Source organism: Mustela nivalis (assembly GCF_964662115.1).
Source record: "Mustela nivalis genome assembly, chromosome: 3".
Taxonomy (NCBI): domain Eukaryota; kingdom Metazoa; phylum Chordata; class Mammalia; order Carnivora; family Mustelidae; genus Mustela; species Mustela nivalis.
Genome location: NC_139022.1, coordinates 31329904 through 31357107, shown reverse-complemented (window position 1 = coordinate 31357107; position 27204 = coordinate 31329904). Strand labels below are relative to the sequence as shown.

The window sequence follows — 27204 nt, the reverse complement described above, 5'->3', positions numbered from 1 at the left end:
CAAATACATATTTGTTACAAAGTAGCACAGATTGTTTCTGCGGATAGGCTCTAAAGAATAATGTTACTCTGAACAGTTGTGTGTAAGTTTTTATGTGGGCATTTTCATTTCTCTCAGGTAGATACTTAGGAGTGGAATTACTGTATCATATGGGAAATGCTTAACTTTTTGAGTAACTACCAGACTGTGTTCTCCAAAGTTTTTGTATCATTCTACATTCTAAACCAGCCTTGTAGGAGGGTTCTAATTTCTGTACTCCTTGGCAACAGTTGCTACATCTGTCTTTTTGATTTAGCCATCTTAGTGGGGATAAAAGAAGTACTTCATTGTAGCTTTCATTAGCCTTTCCCTGATGGCTCATGAATCAGAGCATCCTCGCATGTGTTTATTGGCCATTTGCTTATCTTCCTTGGAGATGATATGAACTTATGATAATGAAGATGTACATAATGAGTGGATGGGGCAAGTATAAAATGATCTATTTCTCTTTCATTGTAGGGAATCAAGTTTAAAAGTGAAATATGCAGTTAAAACTGTGAGGATTCTAACCTGTAATTTTTTTTAAATCTCTCTTAACCTCAGATCAGTATTAGAAAATCTTTTATAGCAAAAAAAAAAAAAAAAAAGTTTGAAGGTTTTATAGTTCCATCATTTTTTCACTTTTTTCTTTTTAAAATCACATTATAGAATCATGTATAGTTCAACTCACTTTGAGTTGAACTCACTCTCCCGCTGTGTCTTTCTGTCAAATAAATAAAATCTTTTTTAAAAAGTAAAAAAAAAAAAAAAAAAGATAATTTTATTAACTGGGCACCTGGCTGGCTCAGTTGGTGGAACCCGTGACTATAGATCTTGGGGTTGTGAGTTCAAGCCCCATGTTGGGTGGGAGATGACTTAAAAATAAAATCTTTACAAAAATAAAGTATTTTAGAAAAGTGTAAGAGGCATAATTGGTTAGTCACTGAGCTTTGCAACAAACATTTCCTTTTCCTTAGGTCAAACAGTTACTTGGCCATAGAGCACAGACTGCTGAGGGAGGTCCCCTGACAGGAGTTAGCATTAGTTCCTGTGGTCATCAGCATCACACTGCAGCAGTCATTATATATTGAACCTGAGAGGCTCACCTTTCTCTCGCTTTCTGTTTCCTAATACTTGCCTCCGTCTTTCCATTCTCAGGTTCTAGGTTTTTTTTTTACCTTCCGGCTAACCTTATTTTACTTAAGCTAGGTCTAATTTGAGCAAGCATTCTTTCATTGCATTTAAGACCAGAATTCCCACCGAAGTTTAATGAGTGTACCTTTGCAGTTGTGTTTTCCTTCGTGGATCAAAACTTCCATTTGTTCGGGCGCCTGGATGGCTCAGTGGGTTGTGCTGCTGCCTTCGGCTCTGGTCATGATATCAGGATCCTGGGATCAGGCCTCACATCAGGTGCTCTGCTCAGCAGGGAGCTGCTTCCCCCTCTCACCCTGCCTGCCTCTCTGCCTACTTGTGATTTTTCTCTCTGTCAAATAAATAAATAAATAAATAAATAAATAAAAAAAATCTTTAAAACAAACAAAAACTTCCATTTGTTGACTCACATGCTTTGGTGTGAGTACATCTCCTTCCCCATCAACTCCACTGTGTTTAAATGAAGCACTATCGAGGATCTTCCAAATCTTCTCCTTTGTGCTCTTCCTGTAATTCATGTAACTTAATCAGGGCCCTTTTCTCCCTTGGAATCCAGTTTGCCATTCTCACAACACAGACTGCTTCCTTCCTTAACTGCTTCAGGAGTTGTGAGCTGATACATGGTTAAATTACTATGAACCTCTAGCCACAACATTTTCATCAGTTGATCAACACACAAGCTTGTGTTAAGTGTTTTATTTTATTTTTTTAAGATTTTATTTATTTGTCAGAACGAGCGAGCACAAGCAGGGGGAACAACAGGTGGAGGTGGAAGCAGGCTCCCTGTTGAGCAAGGAACCCCATGTAGGACTCGATACCAGAACCCTGGGATCATGACCTGAGCCAAAGGCAGACGTTTAACTGACTGAGCTACCCAGGCGTCCCTTGTGTTAGTTTTAAAGATAGCTTATTTAATGTCTGCCATCAGCTCCTTAATCTTGAACATGTGGACACTGTGACTGATGCCTGAGTGAAGCTGAAGCTTACTCAGAACACTGGGCAGGTCACTGCCTTGCACTTAGCATTTCAGCATCATGCTTAGGGGCCATTTAAGACCCCCCAAATCAGCCACAGAAAGCACAAGTATTCAAAAACTGTGGCATTAAATAGCATAAAAGGCACGTGTTTCATCATGAATGGTAGAGTGACAGGCCAGAGTGTTGCCTTGTTGGACCCCATCTGGGAACTGTTCTGGGTGACTGTTGGTTTTGCTACTCTTCATGTTTGTAAATCAGTGACAGAGCTTTTGGGTTTATAAGTAAACTTGGAGGGAGTAGAATTCACAAATACAGAGTCTGGGAATAATGGAAATCAGCTGTGATGGCTGTTTCTTCTAAAATGTCAGTTTTAGAATTTCAATAGTTTTTCTTGTTTTTTTTTTTTCTTAATCTGCATATGTGGAAGTAATAATTTTGGTTTCTTCGTAAGTATGTTAATTACACCTGGTCCATTTAGTGTTTGCAAACTGCCTTTCTGATTTCAGGGAACACTTATTTATATTCCCCCATCTCCTGGTATTTAACAGTAAAGTATTCTGGATACTTTAGGATGGAACTACTTCTGAAAACACACCTTAATTTAAAGTCAGGTTAATCCCAGCATTTCTCAACTCACAAAGCTGCTTAAAATTAAATATAAATTTTTGGGTGCATATGAAAATGTACAGTTCTTTGGAGAAGTAAATAGATAACCTCAGAATTTCAGAAAGTGATTGTCTTGTTCATTGACCTCTCTCAAAAATTTAGAGACCTTAATTTCTTGTATTACCTTGTTCCATCAGTAGAAATTGGTCTAATTGAGGAATTGTGATGGGGCAAGGGATATTCACATTTAAACTTTTAGTAGCTGTTACAGGATTGGTTTCAAAATATAGTGGTAGTTTTCCCATAATGAATGAGTGTATCTATTAACCCTCTTAGCCTTGTGGTTACTGGATACTAATTTTATTTTATTGTTTGTCTGATAGAAATGAATAAATTTTATTGTTTAAATTTGCATATGTTTTATTACTGAAATCCCTTTTTAAAAATAACTGACCCTTTGACTTTTTGTTTATTCTTGAATAATTTACTTGTTCTTATCTGTTGTTCATTTTCCTATTTTTGTTTTATTTTTTATTGCCTGAGCATAGGGACTTTGTATTTACCATTCTGTCCCCATACCAGTCCCTGAAAGTTCACTGAATAAATGAGTGTTCTCTCTTTGACTGCCATACATGTTGGCATGTCCACATTGTAGAGGTTTTGAGTTTAAATGAATTCAAACCTGACAGTGTTTTCATTTTTGGATTTTAGGGTTTGAGTTATGTTTAGAAATTGCCTTCCATTACTTTTCTGTTTTTTCAGCATTTAGAAATTTATTTCAGTTTTACTTTTCTGTATATGGTTGAGATCTGAGTCTTCTGTTTCCCTTCAACCCTGTGTGATTGATGTCTTTATGCATGACTCTTATACTTGATTCCTTTTTCCCCCGCCCCTTTCCTTCTTTATAGACTTCTTGGTTTCCTTTCTGGTTACCTTCTTTTTTTTTTTTTTTTTTTTTCTGGTTACCTTCTTGATTGAAAATTTTGTATCCTTCCTATTAAGTTCAAATATAAAAACGTATAAAAATGAATTTCACAAAGTGGTGTCTTGAGGATGAAACACGTGAAAAACACGCCCTCAGTAGTTTGTGATGTTTTAAGTATTTATACTGAATATTAGCTGTGTGCTTTAGTTTTATGAACTGAAAAGTAAATTTGTTTTACAAATAGGCTATGCTATATTTTCTAATTATTGCACAGTGAGGAAAGACACTTTCTCAGATCAAGGTAATATTTTATTACAAAGTTGTATTGAGGTATAGTTGACATGTAATGATTAGTATGTATGCAAAGTGAATGATATGATGCTATATTTGGATCTGGATCTGTGTGTACATCTTTGAAACCATCACAACACTCAAGGAACATACCCATCATTCCCCAGATTTGTAATTCCCTTTCCTTACCTCCTTCTTTTCTCCAGCCCCTTCCCCAGTCCCTGGGATTGGGGATTGTTCTGCTTTTTTAAACCATAGGATTGGTTTACATTTTGTAGAATTTTTATATAAAGGAAGCGATATAGTATGTCTCCCCCACCTCTTTTTGGTCTAACTTCTCTACTTACTTTGATATTCATTCATGCAGTTGGGTTTTTAATAGTTCATTCTTTTTATTACTGTTCCATTATTTGGATATGTCAGCGTTTGTTTATCCATTACTTGTTGTTGAACATATTTGGATGATTTCTGGTATTTGGCTATTACAAATACAGCTACATTTATATACAATTCTTTGTAGTGTGTGAAACTCTTACTTGTCTGAGACAGATACCAAAGAATGAAACTGATCATCAGGAAGTTAAGGTTTAACTTTTTAAAAAACTCAAACTGCTTTTGCAAAGACGTTTTCTCATTTTACATTTGTACTAGATATCTTTGATCCATGTCCTCACCAACAATTGGCAAGGAAGTCTTAATTTTAGCCATTCTTCTGGGTGTATAGTAATACCTAATTGTGGTTTTACTTTTTATAATTATTTTTAAATCTAATTGTGGTTTTAATTTGCATTTCCCTAATGATGCTGATGTTGAACATTTTTTTTTTTCATGTGATTATTTGCCATCTGTATGTCATCTTTGGTAAAGTGTCTGTTCAAATGTTTTAGCTGTTTTGAAAATTGAGTTGTGGGTGCCTAGGTGGCCCAGTTGGTTAAGCATCTGCCTTTAGCTCAGATCCTAATCCAGAGGTCCTGGAGTCTGCTTCTCCCTCTCCCTCTGCCTCTTCTTGTGCTCTCTCTCTCACTAATAAATAAAACCTTAAAAAGAAGAAAATTAGGTTGTTTTCTTACTGGGTTTGAGAGTTCTTACATATAAGTCCTAAAATCAGGTAGTGTTAGTCTTCCAGCTTTGTTCTTTTTCAGAGTTGTTTTGAATTTTGTAAGGCCTCTGGATTTCCACGTGAATTTTAGAATCAACTTGCCAGTTTCAGACATGGTGGCATTGTAATTGTGACCATGTGACTCTCTGTAAACCAGTTTGAGGAGATACAATATCTTAATGATATTGAATTTTCTGATCTGTGAAGCTTGTATACCTCTCTCCTTATTTAGGACTTCTTTGATTTCTTTCAGGGTGTTTTGTAGTGTTGAGTACACAGGTCCTGCACATTTTGGAGGGGTTAGATTTGCCTCTTTTTCATAATTTTGGTTCTGTTGTAAATGTTATTTTAAATATCAGTTTCTGGTTGTGTGTTGCTGTATATAATACAGTAGATATTTTGTATATTGATATTCTACAGCCTTGCTAAACTCACTTATTTAATAGTATTTTTGTAGATTCTTGGGCTTTTACACAGGTGATTGTGCCATTTGCAGATAAACATGACTTCTGTCTTTTCACTTTAAAATTTTTCTTGTCTTATTCCATTGGCTAAAACTTCCAGCATAATTTTGAACGGGAGTGGTGATAGTGGACATACCTTGATTTGTTTCTGTTCTTAGGAGGAAAGCATTCATTCCCTTGCCACTAACTTTATTGCTGCCCTTTGTCAAGATTGAAGAATTTTCTATTCTTAGCTTACTGAGAGAGCTTTTTAAACAATTTAATTCGTGATTTCATTTAAATGCTGATTTTAAATGTTGATTTTGTCTGATGCTTCTCTATATCTACATAGATGATTTTCTTTTCTAAGAAAAGTTTTTGAATCTTTTTTTCCCCAAATGTTTAATAAACCTTGGATTTCTTGGCACAGATCTTACTTGGTCATTATCCTATTAATATATTGAGGGATTTGATTTGTTAAAATTTTGTTAAAATTTGCGTTTATGTTCATGAGGGATTTGATTTGTAGGGTTTTTTTTTGCACTAGTTTTATTTCATTTTGGTATCCGTGATGTTGGCCTCATAGAGTAAATTGGAAAGTATCTTTTTGTTTTCAGTTTTCTGGATCAGTCTGTAGAATTATTATTAGTTCTTCCTTAAATGTTTGGTTGCTTTCACCAGTGAACCTCTCTTGTTCTCCAATCTTGTTTGTGGGAAGGTTTTTATCAAATACATTTTTAATGGTGTGCTACCATCACTACCATCCATCTCCATAGCTCTTTTCATCTTGTAACTTGCCTTCATTTTTAAAAGATGTTTTTGTTCAGTTACTAAGTTCATAGGATTTATTTTCTTACAGTACATTAAGGATTTTGCCTTGTTGGGTGATGGCATATTTTTGTATTTCTATAACATGTATTGAGCTTTGTTTTGGGATATGGTTAGAAACAGTTTAATTCTTTTGAGGCTTGCTGTTTAACTTTCTTAGGTGAGACCAGAATGGTCTTTAGTCTGGGGCTGATTTTCTAAGTTTGGCACCTTTTGAATTACAAGATCTTTCCCTTTGGTACTTGGGAACACCAGCTAGCCTTAGTTGTGTGTATTCCTGGGGATTGTTGTTTCTGCTTCTTTTGGGTGTACCTCTGGCCCAGGCAATTTCTCACATTTTTATACTGATCGATACTCAGCTGAAAACTTGTGGGGGTACCATTTTCCCATCTCCAGACTTCTTTGTCTGTTCATCTCTCTCCTGTCTGGTACTCTGCCTCTGTAAATTCTAGTCCTCTTGGCTTCCCTGTCTCCAGAACTTAGGTGAGATCACTGTGCTGCCCCTGGGATCCCCTCCCTGTGCTGCTGTTCACAGGCTGAGACAACTGTAGGGCTTGCCTTCTTTGTGGTCCTTCAGGGGTCACTCTTCTGCCCTGGTTGAGGTCTGATGTCTGAAATTTGTTGATTCACTTATATTTTCTGATATGGTAGTTGTCCAAGAAGGATAGTAAATTTGGTTCCTGTTACTCCATCTTGATTAGAACTCTCAAGATTGCTTTTCAGCCAGTAGAAAATCAGTTTGTAAAGACTAGTGTATTTTTGTTACGTCTGTTTGTTTCATTCTGTCTCAGACTAGGTCCTGGGTATTAAAGAGATAGGGGGAAAGTTCTTAGTTCTTAGATGGATTGTAGAAATGGTTGTCATCTTATCTGTATGTACCAAAGTACTGATTTCATGTTGCATTGAAATTAATTATTCTTTTCTTAGTTACTCTATCATGTGTCTGCTGCTGTTTGATATATATGACTTCATATCTGTAATGTGTCTGGGCAATTATTTTTACTTGTAATTTTCAGTACAGCTTTTTTTTAGTTACAAGATTCTTGATGCAATTACCATTTGGGTACGCTGGTCTTAAAACTTTGCTAAGCTGAGAATATATTGTTTACCTTTTGTTTTCAGGTAGAATTCTTGTTTTCTAGATAATGGGTTTGATTTTTTGGCATATTTTTAAATTAATCATGGTAAAATACTGGATTTATTATCAATATAAATTATTTGTACTGTTTCTTTCATGTACATAGGTAAGGCAACTTTAAAGGATAAAGTCTTAACTGTTGTGCCCTTAAAAATGCTGATGTAATCTAAACGTTGAGGTTTTTTTAAGTTTGCTAAGGAGAGTTTATAACCTACGTAGCAGTGCATTGTCCTAGAATAGGTAAGCTTTCTCCTGTTAAACCCTTCTTCACAATTTTTTGTGTAATAAATTTTTACTCACTGGAACATTAAATGTTACTTAATCCAGGGACCATAATGTAGAGAATGCTATATAATCCTTTCCCATTTGTTTCTTCTCTACAGGAAAAGTAAGAAGCTTAAGCTCATCGTTGTGGTCACTAACTCACTTGACAGCTTTGCATCTGAGTGACAATTCCCTGTCCCGCATTCCTTCAGACATTGCCAAGCTTCACAATCTGGTGTATCTGGACCTGTCCTCTAATAAAATCCGGAGTTTACCGGCAGAACTCGGAAACATGGTATCACTCAGGTGTGCAGATTCTACTTGCTATGTGACTTTATACCCTCTAAGAACAAAATAGAGCATTTATTTTGCCAGGAAACAACACTACCAATTAAATGGTATTTGAACAAAAAGCAAACATAAATATATCCTCTTTGTAAAGTTTTCTGGGAAAATTGAATGTCAGCCAACAAATAAATCCAGTAGATTCCTTGCCTCAAATTTGTTTTATTGCTATATTTTATGTAATATATTTTATACTTAAGATATTTGGACAAAGTAGGGGTCAGCAAATAGAAGTCAGTTATATTATCCCACCTACGCACTCACCTGTGACAGATGGTGGTGGTGCTTTTCCTTCTTAACATTCTGGGGCACTGTACCATGGCTAACATGGTGTCCTGGAAACCACTGCAAATGAGCGAAACCTTTTTGGCCATTCTTGGGCTTGTATGTGTGATAGTAATAAAGCCTGAACTTGAAGCTAGAATTAGTCATTGGATTTGGGGAACTATAGTGTGGAGTATAGGTGGTAGATAGGCTGTGGAGTCACACAGTTCAATTTAGAATCCTGACTTTGCCATTTACAGGTTGTGTGATTTGGGGCAAGCTCCTTAACCTTGCTGAGCACTTTTGTCCTGTATACAGTTGCTATATAATAGTTACCTAGCCAGGGCTGAGATATGATATATCTGAAATAATGAGTAAGAAACTATTAGCCTCCTGTCTGACACATATTTTATTTAATAAATGGTAATTGCTATTTATTTTATTATCTCTGATTTGTAGGGTAGATGGAACCTACCCAAATTCATTGTAAAGCTAATTTCCAGTTATTATGTTAATCCTAATGGAAAATCTTGCCCCATTTCATATTACTTTCTTTTTCTCTGATTCCACTGGCTTTTTTGCTGTCTTCTACCATTTGCCATGTAGTAAAAAGGAATAAGAACTTGTGAGAGTTTCTTTATTGCTCCTAGTCCAGCTTTTTGACATTGTTTTGGGCTTAGTTACTTAATATATACTATGACCATTTTAATCTCCTTAAAAGACCTCCTTTCCCATGTGATATATGTGGAAATAAATAGGAACAAATTATTTAGAACTAGTTGTTCTGGTTCGGTTTATGGCCTCACCATTCATTGACCTCCGGTTCACTAAGTAATAACCAAGGTTCATTTAAATTCCAAGAACTAGGGGTTATAGAAGTAGTACTTATTCACATTTAAAAATTGACAAATAAAAGTTATTGGAGAAAATTGTGTCTCACTGTTGGGTCTTTTTTTTCCTACTGAAGATTCCTTTGATAGTTATAGTTATCTGTACCAAAAAAAGTCATTAAAATAACCATTGGCAGTTAATATAGCTGCCATTATTACTAAACTGAAATTTTATTTAGTTTGGAGAAGTATTAACAATAGACTTAGTTTTGTAGCTGTCATAAACTATTTTTAGTTGGTGCTACATGATCATTTTAATTCTCCTTTAACAATTCATGTGTTACTTTATCATTTTCACTTTCTTAAAACTGTGTGGTAGACTCCATGTGTGCTGGGTCAGTGCTGCTCCTGGGGTGGCATGTGGACTGTGCAGTTGCAGATGGTGTCGTCGGCCTACAGTGACATATGCAACATGTTAGAGTAGTTTTATATCTGTTGAATTTAATGCTCTTTAAAAATTAGGGCTTGTGTCTTGTTGGTCTGATTTTTTTTCTCATCTCATTTTTCTAATAATTCATTTTTTCATTGTGTTTTAAAAATGTATTGGTCTGTGGCAGTTTGGGATTATTTTGTTTTTTGTTTTTTACCATCTATTGTTTGTGAAGCACTGTACTAGACATTGGAATATGCAATACAGTTTTTTCATTCTTACAAGATTATATTCTTAGAAATCATATTGCTGATTTTAGCTATGAGTTAAAAGATAATATATCTTCTGACATGGAATTTTTATGTCCACAGGGAACTCCATTTAAATAACAACCTGTTACGAGTTCTACCTTTTGAGCTGGGAAAACTGTTTCAGTTGCAGACTTTAGGCCTGAAAGGTATGACTTCCTGTATTTGTGTTTTTTGGGGTTTGTATGTATGTCTTTGAGTCTAGAGAAGCCATAATAGGGCTTTCTTTTGCTAGGGGGTTGCAGGCTCACTCCTCCCCAAAATTCATCGGTTCCTTAGATATACCCCAGTGGTTTTCTTTCTTGTCCACCTGCAGACTGTCTGTTAATCTTTGTATTCTCCTTCACTCCTAGCCCAGCTTTGCTTTCTATCCTTTGTTTTGATCAAATCTGTGTTCTGATGATGCATTCCTGAAGTCATACTTTATTTCATCATACTATAAACAGCTTTTTTCCCCATTGTATTTAAACCTCAAAAAATGGAGACTCACAAAGTGCAGAAATCAATGAGTAAAAAATTTTTGAGCCATTTGGACCTGCTAGTAACAATCAGTTTTTGATCATTTTTTTAAGACTGTAGTTTTATGAGGACTTCATTACTCCATTAGAATTTGAGGGCATAATTGATCCATTGAGAACTATTGGGAAATATGTTTTTTAAAGCAGCAAGATTAAAAGTCATTTAATAAAATGTCATTATTTTTTTAATCACGTTAGGTGATTCTTTGCCAATCTTGTATCCATCTTACCCTATAATAAATTCTTAAATTTATTTCACATAATGAAGTCTTTAAGAATTGTACTCTTTATTTCTTAAGTATATGTAAATAGTGGGGCACCTGGGTGGCTCAGCGGGTTAAGCCTCTGCCTTCAGCTCAGGTCATGATCTCAGGGTCCTGGGATTGAGCCCTGCATTGGGGTCCCTGCTCATTGGGGATCCTGCTTCCCTCTCACTCTCTGCCTGCCTCTCTGCCTACTTGTGATCTCTGTCTGTCAAACAAATAAACTCTTTAAAAAAAAAAGACATTAAAAAAAATATGTAGGTAGTAAAATTAGGTTTTTATTCCTATAAATTCATTTCATATCATAAAGATAACAGTAATTTCACAAAAACAAATGAAATGGAAAAACATAAATAATACCTCTACAGATGTATGTAAATCCATATTCAACAAGTATTAGCTTTACAAATGGTTCTTTGGAAAGTGTTTTTCTGTGTGGGCTGGACTTGGCTGAGGCTTCTTAAAATAGACGTCTGTAGATCTGTCACCCTATGGTGAGCGTACTTTTGACATTTTCTTATTTTAACTTTGCAAAACAAAAATGTAAAACGTAGCAACATTTATCTGTATACTGACGATAAGAATTAACAATAGTGCATCACTTTTGTCACCGTTTTCTAATGCAAAAGAAACAGGACATTACAGAGTGTGAAAACCCTCTTCTTCAGGTCCCTTTCTCATCCCAGAGGCAGCTACTATTTTTATGTCCTCTTAGTAGTTTCAGGCTTTATAATCTTGCATTATTTATTTTACAAACCTTTGACTCTATTCATTTCTCTAAGGATTCACAAACTTTATTTGAAGTGAGGGTCATCAGTCATAGATTTTCACATTGAGTTAATGTATATGAAAGCCTTTGAAGTATTGGGGACGGGTAGGACAGTCTTTGAGGCACCTTAGTTTTTGAGGCTCCCTTGATCTTCCATTTCAGAAAAATCCTCTCATGTTTGACATCTAGGTTTCATGCTGCTTTCTCAGAAGGATAGTTTCACTGATTGTACCTTTCTTTGGACAAATCCTCTTTAGTTTTTAGAGCTCGCCCCAGCTCATTGTTAACTTTAGACAACCACTGATATGTTTTCCATTTATATAGTTTTGTTATTTCAAGAATATTGTATAAGTAGAATCATGCTATATGTAACCTTCTGAGATTGGTTTTTTCCCCACTCAGGTTAATTCTTTGGTGATTCACACAGGTTTTTGCGTGTTTTGCTCCTTTATATTAATGAGCAGTGTTCTGTGGTATGGACATGTCATAGTTTGTTTAACTGGTTACCTGTTGAAGAACGTCTGGCTGGTGTCCAGTGTTTGGCTATTATGGATGAAGCATGAGCTGCGTACAGGTTATTATTTGAACATAAGTGTTCATTTCTTTAGAAGTGCCTAGGAATGCAACTGGCTCAGTCATATGTTAATGTCATGTTTAGTTTTTTAGGAATTGGCCAAACTGTTTTCCAGGGTGGCTGTACTGTCTAACATTTTCACCAATGATAAGTGAGTGATCCAGTTACTCGGAATTCTCACCAGCTTGGTATTGTCACTGTTGTTTTTTTAACCTTTCTGATAGATGTGTATTGATATCCTCACGGGTTTTTTTTTTTTTTTTTAATTTCCCTATTAGCAAAAGGTATCGCACATCTTTGCATGTGCTTATGGGTCATCTCTATGTCATCATCTGTGGCATAGTTTTCTGTCTTGGTCATGTTCTATCCAATTGGACTCTTGGTTTGGGGACTCTGTAGTATATTCTAGATACTAGGCCTTTGTCAAATATGTGATTTGCAAATATTGTTTTCCCAGTTTGGAGTCTTCTTATCCACTTAACACACCCAGTTCCAGTGCTGGGAGGCACCAGCAAGCCATTCTATGACAGCAGCTAGAGGTCCTATAATTCAGCTAAATTCTGACACTACCTACCCAAGGATAGCATCAGATTCTACAGCTAAAAGGGTCCAGTCTTACATGATGGCTCCTTGCCTGTGGTTCTGACCAAGGTTCCCACAAACCCCCTCTTGCATTCGATTAATTTGTTGGAGTGGCTCACAGTAATCGGGAAACCTGTTTACTCACAAGATTCCCAGTTTATTATAAAAGGATAGAACTCAGAACAGCCAGATGGAAGAGATGCATAAGGCAAGGTATGGGGAGAGGGCACAGAGCTTCCATTCTCTCCAGATACGCCATTCTCCCTGAATCTCCATGTGTGCACCAACCTGGAGCCTCTTTGAACCCCACGCTTTTGAGTTTTTACAGATCCTTCATAACATAGGCATGATGACTGAGCCAACTTGCAGCCCCCTTCCCCTCTGGAGTGAATGTTCCAGCTCTCAGTCATATGGTTGGTTCCTCTGTCAACCCAGTCTCCAGTCCTTAGGTGAGGTCTGAAAGTCACTTTCTTAACGTGACAAGAGACATTGTACAACTTCTTCTCTTAGGAAATGTTAATGGTTTTAGGAACTTTAGGAAATAAGGACCAGATATGTATTTCTTATTATAAGTCACAATATCACCAGGGTCTTGTATGTAGCAGAAGTTTTTAGTTTTGATGAAGTTGTTTATCATTTTTTCTTTTTATGGATACTGCTTTTTGCTGTCAAGTCTGAGAATGCTTTGATTAGCTCCAGAGCCCAGAGATTTTCTCCTGTCTTTTGTACTGAAGGTTTCATGGCTTGGGTGCCTGGGTGGTGCAGTCGGTTGAACGTCCAACTCTTGATTTCAGCTCGGGTCATGATCTCAAGGTTGTAAGATAGAGCCCCACATCAGACTCTGGGCTCAGTGGGGAGTGTGCTTGAGATTCTCTCTACCTCTCCCTCTGTCTGCCCCCGCCCAAAATAAATAAATCTTTTTAGAAAAAAGTTTCATGGTTTTATGTTTTACATTTAAGTCTGTGATCTATTTGGAGTTAAAATTGAGCTAAAAGCAATGAGGATTAGTTGAAAGTTAATGCTTTAGTCTGACTGTCCAGTTGGTCTCGCACCATTAGTTGAAAAGTCTATCCTTGGTTGAATTGCATTTATACCTTTTCCAAAGATTAGTTGGACATATCTGTGTGGATCTATTTCTGGATTTTCTTTTTTCCATGTATGTATGTATGTGATGTATGTGTCTGTCCCTTTGCCAGTAGTTACTTGAAAGTTGAAATAGGATAGTTCAGTCTTGAAATAGAATAGACAGATTCCTCTATTATAGTTGTCTTTTTCAAAACATTTTAATCTGTTTTAGATTCTTTGCTCTTTGCTTTTCCATATACATTTAGAATAATCTTGTGTATAGTTACAAGAAATATTGCTGGGATTTTAATCAGAATTGTGTGAAACCTGGGATCAAATTGGGGAGAATGAATCTTCTCCATGAACATGCCATGTCTCTCCCTGTATTTAGAGCTTTGATATTTGTCTTTAGTATTTTGTAGTTTCTGGTATAGAAGTCATGTAAATGTTTTGTTAGATTTATTTCTGTTTTTTTTTTTTTTTTGAGCAATTATAACTGATAATGTATTAAAAAATTTTGCTGTCCATGTGTACATTCCTGGGCATATAGAAATACAGTGGATTTTTTTTCTTTATCTATTTCATCTACCCTTCCATTCCTCGCCCCCCACCCCGTTCCCTTTGGCAACCACCCATTTGTTATCTGTGTTTAAGAGTTTGTTTGGTTGTTGTTTGCTTGTTCATTTGTTTTGTTTTTTAGATTCTGCTTATAAGTGAAATCATGTAATATTTCTTTCTCTGTATGACTTATTTCACTTAGTATAATATCCTGCAGGTCAATTCATGTTTTAGCAAATGGCAAGATCTTTTTTAATTATTATTAATGGCAGAGTAATATTCCATTGTATGTTTGTACCACATTTTTATCCATTCCATACTTGGGTTCTTCCATTTCTTGGTTATTGTAAGTAATGCTACAGACATAGAAGTGTATGTATCTTTTCGAATTGGAGTTTTGTATTTTTGTCTTGTATCCTCCACCCTGTTGAATTCATTTCTTGTTTAGGAGTTGTTTTGTATTTTTGTTTTTGTACACTTCTTGTTAAAATTTTTGGGAATTTTCTATGTAGTAGAAAATTATGTCATCTGCAAACAGGGATGATTTTATTTCTGTTTGTCACTGAGAGAGAGAGATAAGAAAGCACAAGCAGGCAGAGGGAGAAGCATGTTCCCTACTGAGCAGGGAGCCCGATGTGGGACTTGATCCCAGGACCCTGGGATCTTGACTTGAGCCAAAGGCAGACACTTAACCAGCTGAACCATCCAGGCTTCTCTTTTCTTGCCTTAATGTACTGACTAGAACTTCCAGCACTATGTTGAATAAGAGTTGTGAGAACAATCATCCCTCTTTTTCCTAATCTTTCAAAGTATTCTGTCTTCACTGTTAAGTATAATGTTAGCAGTAGGTATTTTATAGATTGTCTTTATCAATTTGAGGACATTTCCCTCTGTTCCTCCTTTTCTGGAGTTTTAAGTCATGAGTGGTTTTTTAATTTTTCCAGATGCCTATTTTGCATCAGTTGATATGATTATGTAATTTTGCTTCTTTACCCTTATAATTGATTTCTGCATCTTGAACCAGCCTTGTATTCCTAGAATAAATCCCACTTAGTCATGGTTCTGATTCTTTTTATTTATTGCTCACTGTTGTATGCTAATATTTTCTTAAGGATTTTTATTTATTTATTTATTTTTTTAGCAAGAAAAAAACATACATGGCAATTTATTTATGTGAAGGTAGATGTTGTCCAGTGTTTTGTTTTGTTTTTTTCTTTTTTTCTGATTTTTTTTTTTTTTCTCCATATGGGTGGGGTGTGGAACAGGCAGAAGAAAACAAATCTTGGTTTCCTTCTGGGTGGCACCTGTTCAAGTTTAAACCCCGGCAAGAAGCACTTATGTTCTGTTGCTGGGTAGTAAAGGTGTGATGTTTGAGCTTCCGCTGCCTCTGCATTCCTGCCTCTGATCATGCAGGTGTCCTGAGATGGTCTTGGATTTACAGATAGCAAGATCTGACTCTCTTTTATGGCAGGACTCTGGATTTGTGAAGGATAAAATGATTAGGCTTTTTAATTGGGATTTTTCTTAATTTATCCAAATGCTTTATTATTTAGTAGGTTCCGGGGATACTCCTTTCTTAAGGATTCTTGATTCAATTAGATATTCAAGGGGTATTTGTCTTCAGTTTTATTTGTATGCTCACTGTCTGGTTTTGGTATCTAGGTAATATAAGCTTTATGAAATGAATTTGAAAGTGTTCCCTCATCTTCTGTTTTCTGAGAGTCTATAGAATTAGAGTTAATTCTTTAACTGTTTCCCAACAAAAGAGATTTCCCAACAAAACAATATGGGTCTAGAGATTTCTTTTCTGACAATTCTTGAGATTTTATTTACTTACTTATTTATATAGAGTGAGTGCGTGCAGGAGCAGGGGGACGTGCACAGGAAGGGAGAGAGAATCTCAAGCGGACTCCACACCGAGTACGGAGCCTGACGTGTGGCTGGATCCCACAACTCTGAGATCAGGACCTGAGCTGAAATCTAAGGGTCTGACTCTTACTTAGCACACTGAGCCACCCAGGTGCCCCTCTTTCATGGTAGTTTTTAAATCATGAATTCATCTCCTTTAATAGATATTTGGGCTATTTAAATTATTAGGTGAGTTCAGAGAGTTTGTATTTTTCAGGGAAATAGTCCATTCATATAATGTTGTTAAATTTAGGTGTGTAGAGTTGCTAATAGTATTCCCTTCTCCATTTGATTTCTGTAGGGTTTGTGGTGATACCCCTTTCACTTTTTATATTGGTAATTTCTGTTGTCATTTACTTTGTCAGTTTTGGTAGAGATTTACTAATTTTATTGATCTTTTTAAAAAATTTCTTTGATTCCTATTCTTTAGTGCTTTGAATTCGTCTTTTTTGCTTTCAGTTACTTTATTCTTTCTAGGTTCTTAGGATTGGAGTTTAGATTATTGAATTGAGATTTTTTTCCTTTTCTAATGTATGCATTAGGTGCTCTAAATTTCCCTCTTGGCCCTGTGTTAGCTGTGTCCAGCCACAAATACTAATATGGTGTGTTTTCATTTTCACTAATTCAGTGCATTTTCCTCTTTGACCCATAGATAATTTAGAATTTTCTGAGTGTTTCCATATTTCCCTTTTGTCTTTCAGTACTGATTTTTTATGTGATTCCCTTGTGGTTGAAGAATTCTGTATGACTTGAGTTCTTTTAAATTTGTTGAAGTTTGGTGGTTTATGGCCCAGGGTGTTGTTTATACTAATTTATGTCCCTGGGGCCATGGACAAGAATATGTATTGTGCTGTTATTGGGTAGAATGATCTGTAAATCTCAACTGGATCTATATATTAACCTAGTTAGTATCTGTTGGATTGATGGTGTTTGGAGTTTTTTTTCTTTGGTTCTGTCGTTGAGATGGGTGTTAAAGTCTCCCAGCGTAATTGTAGATTTTCTCTCGTTCTTTCAGTTCTATCAGTTTTTGCTTAAAATATTTTTCAGTTCTGTCATTTTGTGAGCACATGTTTAGAATTGCTGTGTCTTCTCCTTTACAATAGGTGATGCCACTCTCTGTCTCTAGTAAATTTATTTTCTCTGAGATCAACTTTATCTGATACTAATTAGACACTAATGCTTTCCTTTGATTAAGATTTTCATGACATCTTTTCCATCCTTTTCCTTTCAACCTGTTTATAGTGTTGCATTTGAAGTGAGTTTCTTGTGGAGAACATACATAACTTATCAAATCTATTATTGCTGTCATTTTGAGTGAAATACAGAATCCCTAACTCTTTTTTTTTTTTTAAGATTTTATTTATTTATTTATTAGTCAGAGAGAGAGAGAGAGAGAGAGAGAGAGCGCGAGCGCGAGCGTGCACAAGCAGGCAGAGTGGCAGGCTGAGAGAGAAGCAGGCTCCCCGCTGAGCAAGGAGCCCGAAGCGGGACTCTGTCCCAGAACCCTGGGATCATGACCCGAGCCGAAGGCAGCAGCTTAACCAACTGAGCCACCCAGGCATCCACTCCCCCCCTTTTTTTTAATAGATTTTTTATTTATTTACTTATTTAGAATCCCTAACTTTTTAAGACTTCCCATTTAGTCCCTGTTTATAGTATCATTGTCTTAAATATTTTCTATACCTATATTTAGAACCACACCAGTATTACAAAAATATTTTAATGGCTGAACATAAGTCAGAAAGCTTAAAGGAAGGAAAGCCTATTACATTTGCCCCCTTCTGAAGACCACAGTCTTTTTTTCTTTTCTAGTGTTCCAAGGTTCGTTCTTTCATCATTTCCTTTGTATTTAGAGAACTCCTGATTCTTTTAGGATGGATCTGCTGGCAATAGGTTCTCTTAGTTTTCTGTGCTCTGAGAATGTATTTATTTTTCCTTCCTTCCTAAAGGCTGTTTTCACTGGGTATTGGTTCTGGGTTGCCAGTTCTTTTCTTTCAGTGCTTAAAAATCTTGTGCCACTTCCTTTTGACCACTGTGGCTTGTGATGTGAAGTCTGCTGTGATTCAGAGTGTGTTCTCCTTAGAGGTAGGGTGTTTTTCTCTGGCTGCCTTCAAGAGGTTTTCTTTTTCTTTAGTTTTCAGAAGTTTAATTATGGTGTGGCTTGCTGTGCATTCTTCTAAGTGTGTCCTGTTTGGATTTTATCAGACTCTTGGATCCGCAGGTTTATTTTTCTTTCCAAATTTGGGGGATTTTTCAGGCATTATTTCTTTGAGTACTGTTTCAACTCAGTGCTTCTTGTTCTGTGCTTCTACCCTTAGAATTCTGTTGTGGTCCCACATGTCCCGGAGGCTCTGTTCATTTTTTTTGCAGTTTTCTTTCTGTTGTTCAGATTGGGTAATTCTTACCGTTCTTTGTTTCACTGATTCTTTCCTCTGACTCTCTGTTTTGCTATTGAACGCATCCACTGAACTTTTATTTCATGTATTCTGTTTTGCAGTTTTAATATTTTTATTTTCAAAAACATGTTTTGTTCATTTGCCAAAACTTTTTCTTTGCCGAGTCTTCCTGTTTTTTTCATTTATTTCAAATATGTTTTTGCTATTTCTCATTAAAGCATTTTTGTCATGACTGCTGTATTTACATCAGATCATGCTAATGTTTTTGTCATCTTGGTGTTGGACTTTTCCTTAGTTTGAAATCTTCTTGGTTCTTGGTATGATGAGTGATTTTTACTTGAAACTGGGCATATTCAGATTACATTATGAAACCCTGATCTTACTCAACCTTTTCTTTTTGCTGGCTTTCTCTAAAACTGCTCTGGCAGGGAAAGTAAGGGGGCAACATCTTTGAAAATATTTTTTCATTTGGAACAGTAAAGATCTTACAGTTACTTTACAATGATTTATGAATCGTTTGTTTTCTTAAGTCTATAAAATTTATTAGTGGAGTTGTGGCATCCAGAACAATATATCCCCCCCTTGTGTGGCATGGGTAGGAACTTCACTGTCCAAAGCAGTTCATTGTACTGTTAATTTTCGAAGGCACGTAAGAAATCCTTCTGAGAGGATTTGAGACTCTTGTAGATTCATGTAAATGATTGCTCTTGCTTTCATTTCTGGTACTTTGGAAACCATTACTGAATTTACAGATGGCACACAGCCCTGGGGTTTTCCCCTTTCCTTAATGACTTAGTCTTAAGCCAAATCTGTCCCATCTTGTTATTACTTTATTTAGTAGAATTTTTTAAAGACTCTAAGTGCCAACTACATTTGTCATTAGGATATCTCCTTGTTAGCTTTGTTGCATTCTTAAGTTTTGATTCGCTGATTCGTTATACTGGCTCTCTTTTCCCTTGTCTGTCCCTCCTTCCCACTCTTCCCCTTCTGGTTTCACTGGGGTTTGATCATCGTAAAAGTGTTGTTGAGGCAGGGCCAGATACAGAGCAATGTTAGGTCTCTTCTACATTGACATCAATCCACAATAATCATTTTCTGGCTGCTTCTTTAGAACATGATATGAGTCATTTTTATTCTTCTCTTCAAAAACTAGTAAAATATTTCCTCTGGTTTGGTATATTACTGGTAACTTTATACATTGTTATGGTTGATCTGATAATTTTGGAATACTTTGTTGCCTTTCTTGGTTTCATTTTACCTATTTAAAAAATACTTCCAGGAAATCCACTTACCCAGGATATATTGAACCTCTATCTGGAACCAGATGGAACAAGAAGGCTACTGAACTATTTGCTTGATAATTTGGCAGGTACTGCAAAAAGAAGTAAGTGGTTATTTGTTCAAACAATTTTTTTAGGAAGATGTATAAGAATATTGCTTAATTTTGTGTTTTATATTCAACTAGTTTCAACAGAACAGCCACCTCCAAGATCTTGGATTATGTTGCAAGAACCAGACAGAACAAGGCCAACTGGTTGGTAGCCTTATATTTTTTTAACTTATTTTTACTTGGTATTATAAATCTAACAGTGTTGTTGGCGTGGGTTAGATTACAGGCTGTGTTATAGTTGAATGCTTAGGATTGATTTGGTTTGAGAGATTATAATAAAGACTTAATTGTTACTTAGTTGGCCTCTCTCCTATGCCATAGGGATGCTGTGGAGCAGTGCTTCTCAGGGATTTTCATCCCCCAAGGGACACGTAGCAATGTCTGGAGACATTTTTGGATTTTCACAACTGGGGAAAGTGCTACTGACATCTCATGGTTAGAGATCAGAGATGCTGCTAAGCATGCTACCTCGCAGCACTGCCCCACCCGCACTCTCCACAGCAAAGAATTTACCCACCTGTAATGTCAGCAGTGCCACTGTTGAGAAGCTTCGCTCTGAAGTACTGAGCAAACCCATTTATTATAATAAATACAGCAAAATCTTTACACTGCAAGTTTCCAAACCCTAATATATTCCAAATGTCTCAATACTACAGAATTGTAAGATAGCCCAGACACTTACTTGAGAGAGAAATTGAACTAATGGCCTGTGATGTCCTTTTAACTTAACTTGTGTGAAAATAGTTTGAGAATTACATGATGTGTATAACAGGATTTGGTCTATGATTCCTCTTTCCTTTCATATGAATTGATTGTTGCTCTGTAGAAGAAACTTACCCATGCCTATTAAGAAAACTGTCAATTTTCCATATTCTGCATTAGCACTTAGCAGAGTGATGGAGGGAGTACAGATGCGATGAACCCTGATCTTAGAGACAGAGAGGCTCAAGACCGTAGTCTTTTAGCCTCAAACCTTCTGTGGGTATCTCTATAGCAGATAACACATCGTATTATAATTTGTTCAGCTATCTCTCCTTCCTTATTCAACTTTATTTATATCCGTTATGTCTGGCATATAGTAGCTTTTCAGTGAATATATATTGAGTGAATAAAGTCAAACTTAGCATCTAAGTGAAAACGATTGAAATTAATTGTGTTTTTTTTTCTGCCACGTGTGTGAATAAGTAAAGTTATCTTTCCTACAGCCTTGTTTTCTGTCATGTGCTATAATGTTCTTTGTGATAAATATGCGACCCGGCAGTTATACGGCTACTGTCCATCTTGGGCACTAAATTGGGACTACAGGAAAAAGGCCATTATTCAAGAAATTTTGAGCTGCAATGCTGATATCATAAGTCTTCAGGTAAGTCATTTACACAAGAATTCGTATAAATTGCCTAGATGCCCCAATGTTGATAAGCAAGGGACAAATTGGGAACACATTACCTTGACACATTTGAAGTTCTGGCTCAGCAATTCTTAAAATAATTGGCTCTGTTTTTAGCGAATCCTGGGAGTGTTCACTACCTGCTTTGTTTTGCACCATTGTACTGCCAAGTGAAGCAAATGGGTTAATTTGGGTTTTCATCTTTCCCTCTCAAATGCCCTCACACTGTTTTTAATTGGGTGGCAGAGTTACTGAAATTGCGGCATTGTCAAGGTATAGTTTTGCTTTGCTGTCAGCAGTAATAGAATAATTAGGGGATAGTGGCAAGTGCATTGAACCTGATGCCCAGTAACTTTGAGGTCTCAGTCCTGCTCATAATAATTTACACAACCTTGGGCAGGTCACTGTTCTGCAGTTAGAATCTGCGAAGTTCCTCCTCTCTCTCTGATTCTTACTCCCCATCAATTCTAAAATACAAGAAAATACACACACATCGACGTGTATGTATATCGAAGAGACGTTGCATTCCTTATTCTGCAGATTAGTCCTTTGAAATTATTTCAGCCCCTCAAACTGTACATGTAAAGTTAATGCATAGGACTCATTTTTGTCTTATGAAATAACTTTGCCATTTGCAATTTTTCAGGAGGTTGAAACAGAACAGTATTACAGTTTTTTTCTGGTAGAACTGAAAGAACGTGGCTATAATGGATTCTTTAGTCCTAAATCTAGAGCTAGAACAATGTCAGAACAAGAAAGAAAACATGTCGATGGCTGTGCAATATTCTTCAAGACAGAAAAGTAAGTCATCTTATGTTCAAAACAAAATTTCTCAGTATTTGCAGGTAGTCAGGGGTGTGGAAATTAGTTGGCAGACCGGAGAGTGAAGCATTGTATTATTACTCAGTAAAACAACACTGTTGATTTAAAGGGTTTTGTTTGGTTTTGAAGCATCAGAAGTGATCTTGTTTTGGAGACTCGTTGAAAGTGCTGCTGTTTCTTCAGGTGTTCACTAGGGTTTAACTCCAATTGTTAATTGAAACACCTCGTAATTAACATTCCCTCTAGGATGGTAGAGGGATTCTTTTCTTTGGAAAAGAATTATTTTAAAATTACAAGATGGAATATTCCAATATGAAACTTAAGCAGAAGATGACTACATTATCTTAAGTTGTAAAAGTATTTCAGGATATTATCTGTATCAGTAACAGACTGAGAACAACTTGAAACGGATGTGGGAAGCTTGGTGTGAAGTGTGGAGGATTTTCTATAATGTGATTTACATGCCTTCATATTTGTTAAGGAAGTTTGGGAAAACCGCATTTCCCACAAAGTTAATACCTTGGTATTCCCAAATCTATATGTGTGTGTGTGTGTGTGTGTTTTTGTTTGTGTTTTAGATTTACTTTGGTTCAGAAACACACTGTTGAATTTAATCAGCTAGCAATGGCAAATTCGGAAGGGTCTGAAGCTATGCTGAACAGAGTCATGACAAAAGATAACATTGGAGTTGCAGTACTGCTAGAACTTCGAAAGGAATTGATGGAAATGTCATGTGAGTGACCTTTTCACTTCCTGTAAAATTGACCTCCAAAATTTAACAGAAAGCAGAACATTTGTTATGTATTAATAGTCTTGTCTAACACCTGAAGAAACTCAGTGAGAATTTAAGTCATTTCTAAAATGCCGTTTCCCTTTTTCTCCACCACAAAGCTTAAGATGAGAAAGCAGAGCCCAGAAAAGTATTTCAAACTTTGGAAGGCATAAAGCCAAAGGAAAAACGTGGTGGTTTTTTTTTTTTCTCCCAATAATTTTTTACATAAAAGAAATGTTGAAGTAAATATTAGTTAAAATAACTGCTCAGAGAGAAATCCATCCCCTCCTATAATTTCTTGGCAGCAAGGATACTCTGTAAGCTAACTTGTATTCCTGCCCTACTTGTAATCATTATTTTAAATGTTTTGAGTTTTGGATAAATGGACCATTTATTTCAAATGGAAAGTACATTTAGGGCGACCATCATGCTGAGAACTGAAACTTGTGTCACTCGAGGAACAGTTGGGACTGGAGATGTTTAACCTGAAGGAGAGAAAATAGAGATGAAACTTAGCACCTGTATTAAGTGTAAGAAAAAGGGTGTAGATTTAACTTTATGAGATTCAGTTTAGGACATCAATGAAGCCAGCAGTTTTAAGGAGACAACTGTTTAAAAGTAAAGCTGTCCCAAATAGAATGGACCATGTGTGTTCACGTAGTGCATGCCTTCCGTCAGACTGTTTAAGCAGAGCTCAGAGGACTGTTGCTTGCTCAGGTTTGTGTATGGTATATTAGTCATCAGGGGCGTGGTGGTTAGGGAGAGTTTAGGATCCTTTTTTGCTCCTGAGACTCTGAGATACACTACTTGCTTTCAGATCCTGTGAGAATATATGGGCTGATGGGCGGGTTTTGTCTGTCTCTTTGTTTTCTTTTTACCTACTATAGCTGGAAAGCCACATCTTGGAGCAGAAAAACAACTTATTCTTGTGGCTAATGCTCATATGCATTGGGACCCTGAATACTCTGATGTGAAGTTGGTTCAAACTATGATGTTCCTCTCAGAAGTGAAGAACATTATTGATAAAGCCTCACGAAACCTCCAGTCCAGTGTATTGGGAGAATTTGGAACTATTCCACTGGTGTTATGTGCAGATCTTAATTCTTTGCCAGATTCTGGTGAGAAAAGATATTTTATATAGAATGCTCTTTTTTTTTTTTTTTTTTGGACTTAAAATGTTGTCGTAATATATTGTTTTTGGTAATTCCAAATTTAGTCAAAACGAAAATTCAGCTTATAGCAGCAGCTATGAATCAGGTTTAACATTTTTTGTGTGTGTAGCAGGGAGACTGTTTTGGAAACGAAATGATGTTATGAAAACCTAAGGGGGGAAATTAATCATCTTTGATAAACATGTAGTTGATAACTTGAAATAACTTGTTAAAGAACATATGATTATATTTCATTATCCCCAAGTCATGTATAATCCAGACTCTGAGAAGGTTATTAAGATAGCTTCTCTGGGTTTCCAGCATGTAGTAACAGGATGTGATGTAAATGGTTCTGTACAGGATCTTAATATTGGTGGGCCTGGGGCGCCTGGGTGGCTCAGTTGGTTGAGCGACTGCCTTTGGCTCAGGTCATGATCCGGGACTTCCAGGATTGAGTCCTGCATCGGGCTCCCCAGCTCCTTGGGGAGCTGACCTTCTCTCTATGCTCTCTCTCACTCATTCTCTCTCAAATAAATAAAAAATCTTTAAAAAAATAATTTAAAAAAATATTGCTGGGCCTGATGCCGCTACACCTTAGGTGGAAATTGAGATCCTTTGTTTTCACAGAACATGCTAGCACTGTGAACAAAGAAAGAACTGGGATCTTGATTTTTATTACAATGTAGAAGAATACAGAAAGGCTTATTCTTGAGTACTTTCCCATTGGATAGTACAGTGACCAAAACCATAGTTCTTGTATTATCAGATTAAGTATTCCCTTTTTGTGATTCAACTCCTCATTTATATTTTGTCATTTGCACAAAGTACTTTTCCAAGCCCTTGCACATGTGCCCGAGCATGGAAGTACAGTCACATTTGGAGTGGTTCAGTTCACTAGCAGTTCATTGCCATTATGATGGATGAGAGCCAGGGGGAAGATAAAAACTGTTAAAATTTGTTTTCAGGGCAGGTAAAGATATCTGAGATCCATAATTCTTCAGGCCATCTCAGCCAGCTCTCTCGGGTTCACTGCTGCTGAAGCAGGGGGGATGTTCTCTGGCAGTTTCTCTGCATGTGTTCTGCCTTCTGTTTAACTACAGAGTATCTGAGGGGCAAAGACAGACTCTAGTCAGATAATACATACTAAGCCTCATTTCATTGTTAAAAAAAAATAGTATTTAACACATGGGAAAATGTCCAACTTTGCTAACTAATTAAATGAAAAGTAAAATAACTATTTCCAGAGCCCACTAGCTGGTGGCATTCTCTTCCATAGTTGGCAGTATGTATAATGGCACATTTAATCCTAATCTTGGCATTTTACACCGAGTAAATAACTCAACATAGGCAGAAACTTAGATACCAAGATTTTAATTAGGGAGTTAATTCTTTTTAAAAAGTAAAAACAAGGGGCACCTGCATGGCTCAGTGGGTTAAGTGTCTGCCTTGGGCTCAGGTCATGATCCCAGGGTCCTGGGATTGAGCCCCTTGTCGGGCTCCCTGCTCAGTGGAGATCCTGCTTCTCTCTCTGCCCTCCTCCCTCCCCTGCTTGCTCTCCCTCTAGTAAATTAAATAAACTCTTTTAAAAAGTAAAAACAAGCTGAATTTAAAAAGAAAATAAAGAACTAGTTCAACAAATATGAAAGACCAGCACAGCAAAATATAAAATATTTAGTACACTAGGATCAAAACCATGTAAAAATGGACTTAAGTTCTGGGCAATGTAAAAAAATCCAAAACAAAACAATAACAAACATTTTAGAAAGGGGCAGTGTGTGGTTTAAAGTATTTAGTATTACATATTTTCAGTTTTGTACACTGCGTATTATACTTGACAGTGAACAAAGTACCTGTATTTTTGTTATAGGTGTTGTAGAATATTTAAGCACCGGTGGAGTAGAAACAAATCATAAAGACTTTAAGGAACTGAGATACAATGAAAGTCTTACAAATTTCAGCTGTAATGGGAAAAATGGGACAACCAATGGAAGGATCACGCATGGTTTCAAGTTGAAGAGTGCCTATGAGAGTGGCCTGATGCCTTATACAAATTACACGTTCGATTTCAAGGTGACTTTTGAGATTGAGAAACTTTTTAAACCTCCATTTTTTGGGAGAGTCTTGTAACTTTATTATGTCTTTGAAATGTGGATGTGTGTTGAGACCTAAAGTAAGCCATCTTGAATTCAATGGCAGCAGTATTCTCTTATTACTCTTCTGTGATTGGTGTCCCGTTCCTACTTGATAGTTACCCCTTAGAGCCATTTCCAGGGTAAGAAATTGGATGAAATAATGATCGTAAATCCTGAGTTTAACTGTCATGGTTTTGGGGCAGTTAATGTTTCTTATATGCTCATTGCTAACTAAGCTGTTCGGAAAGTACCATCATATCTAATTTGGTGTCCATTGGAGTGACGTATTTCATCTTTCATATTTTAATTTAACTGAAACTGTACTCCCTGAATGTCAAAATATGGTTTATATTAGCCATTTAAAAATATATCTTCTATTTATATGCCCTCAGACACAGTTAACGGCTTACAATATGGAGTCTTGCCGTAGTGCTTCTCCTCTTTTTTAATACCAGTGGTTGTTTTGGACTGCATTCATCTGTTCTTTTAACCATCTTTTGCATTTCTGCTCTTGATTCTTAGTTTCTAAACTCCTGGAAAAAGAATCATTCAGGTTAGGTAGTATGTTAGAATGTTAAATACTAGTGCTAACTGGGTCTTAATTTCAGAGGGGAGGGCTGTTAGACTTCTTTGAGAAACTTGAAAAGGTTGAAGTTTTTTAAATTTGACTTTGGAGGAGGCACAGTGCTGTAGATAATGATTTAACCCTGGGAACAGATGAGTATGTGGAGATGGAGAGAGGCTGGAGCAGACTCTGGGCAAAAGGAACATGTAAGTGACAGAAGAGGGGCCAGAGAGAAGAGGTAAACCGGGACAGTGTAGGAGCCCAACTGCCAAGGCAGGAAGGCCTTTCTGGGGGAAGAGAAGCATGCCTTCAGCTTCCAGAAGCTGTGGGTAAGAGATGCTTCACTGGAGAGCTAGGCACAGAGACAAGAATGTGGAGAGGCAAGGAGATAGTAAAAAGCAGCATTGAGATTCTTACTTGAAGCAGATTGATTG

General features: G+C 36.5%; 1 protein-coding gene across 3 annotated transcripts in view; it reads left to right on the top strand.

Moving 5' to 3' along the window:
* The window catches only part of CNOT6 (CCR4-NOT transcription complex subunit 6), a 72047-nt gene that overhangs the window by 39891 nt on the left and 4952 nt on the right, over positions 1-27204 (top strand). For 2 of the 3 annotated variants that reach the window (XM_082723588.1, XM_082723587.1), the window contains exons 3-11: positions 7861-8047; positions 9982-10067; positions 19831-19935; positions 20017-20085; positions 21147-21304; positions 21975-22129; positions 22729-22883; positions 23810-24040; positions 25941-26143. In XM_082723588.1, the coding sequence (XP_082579714.1) occupies positions 7861-8047; positions 9982-10067; positions 19831-19935; positions 20017-20085; positions 21147-21304; positions 21975-22129; positions 22729-22883; positions 23810-24040; positions 25941-26143 (1349 nt within the window). The remainder of the gene's footprint in view (positions 1-7860; positions 8048-9981; positions 10068-19830; positions 19936-20016; positions 20086-21146; positions 21305-21974; positions 22130-22728; positions 22884-23809; positions 24041-25940; positions 26144-27204) is intronic. The other variant, XM_082723589.1, reaches the window with a different exon arrangement.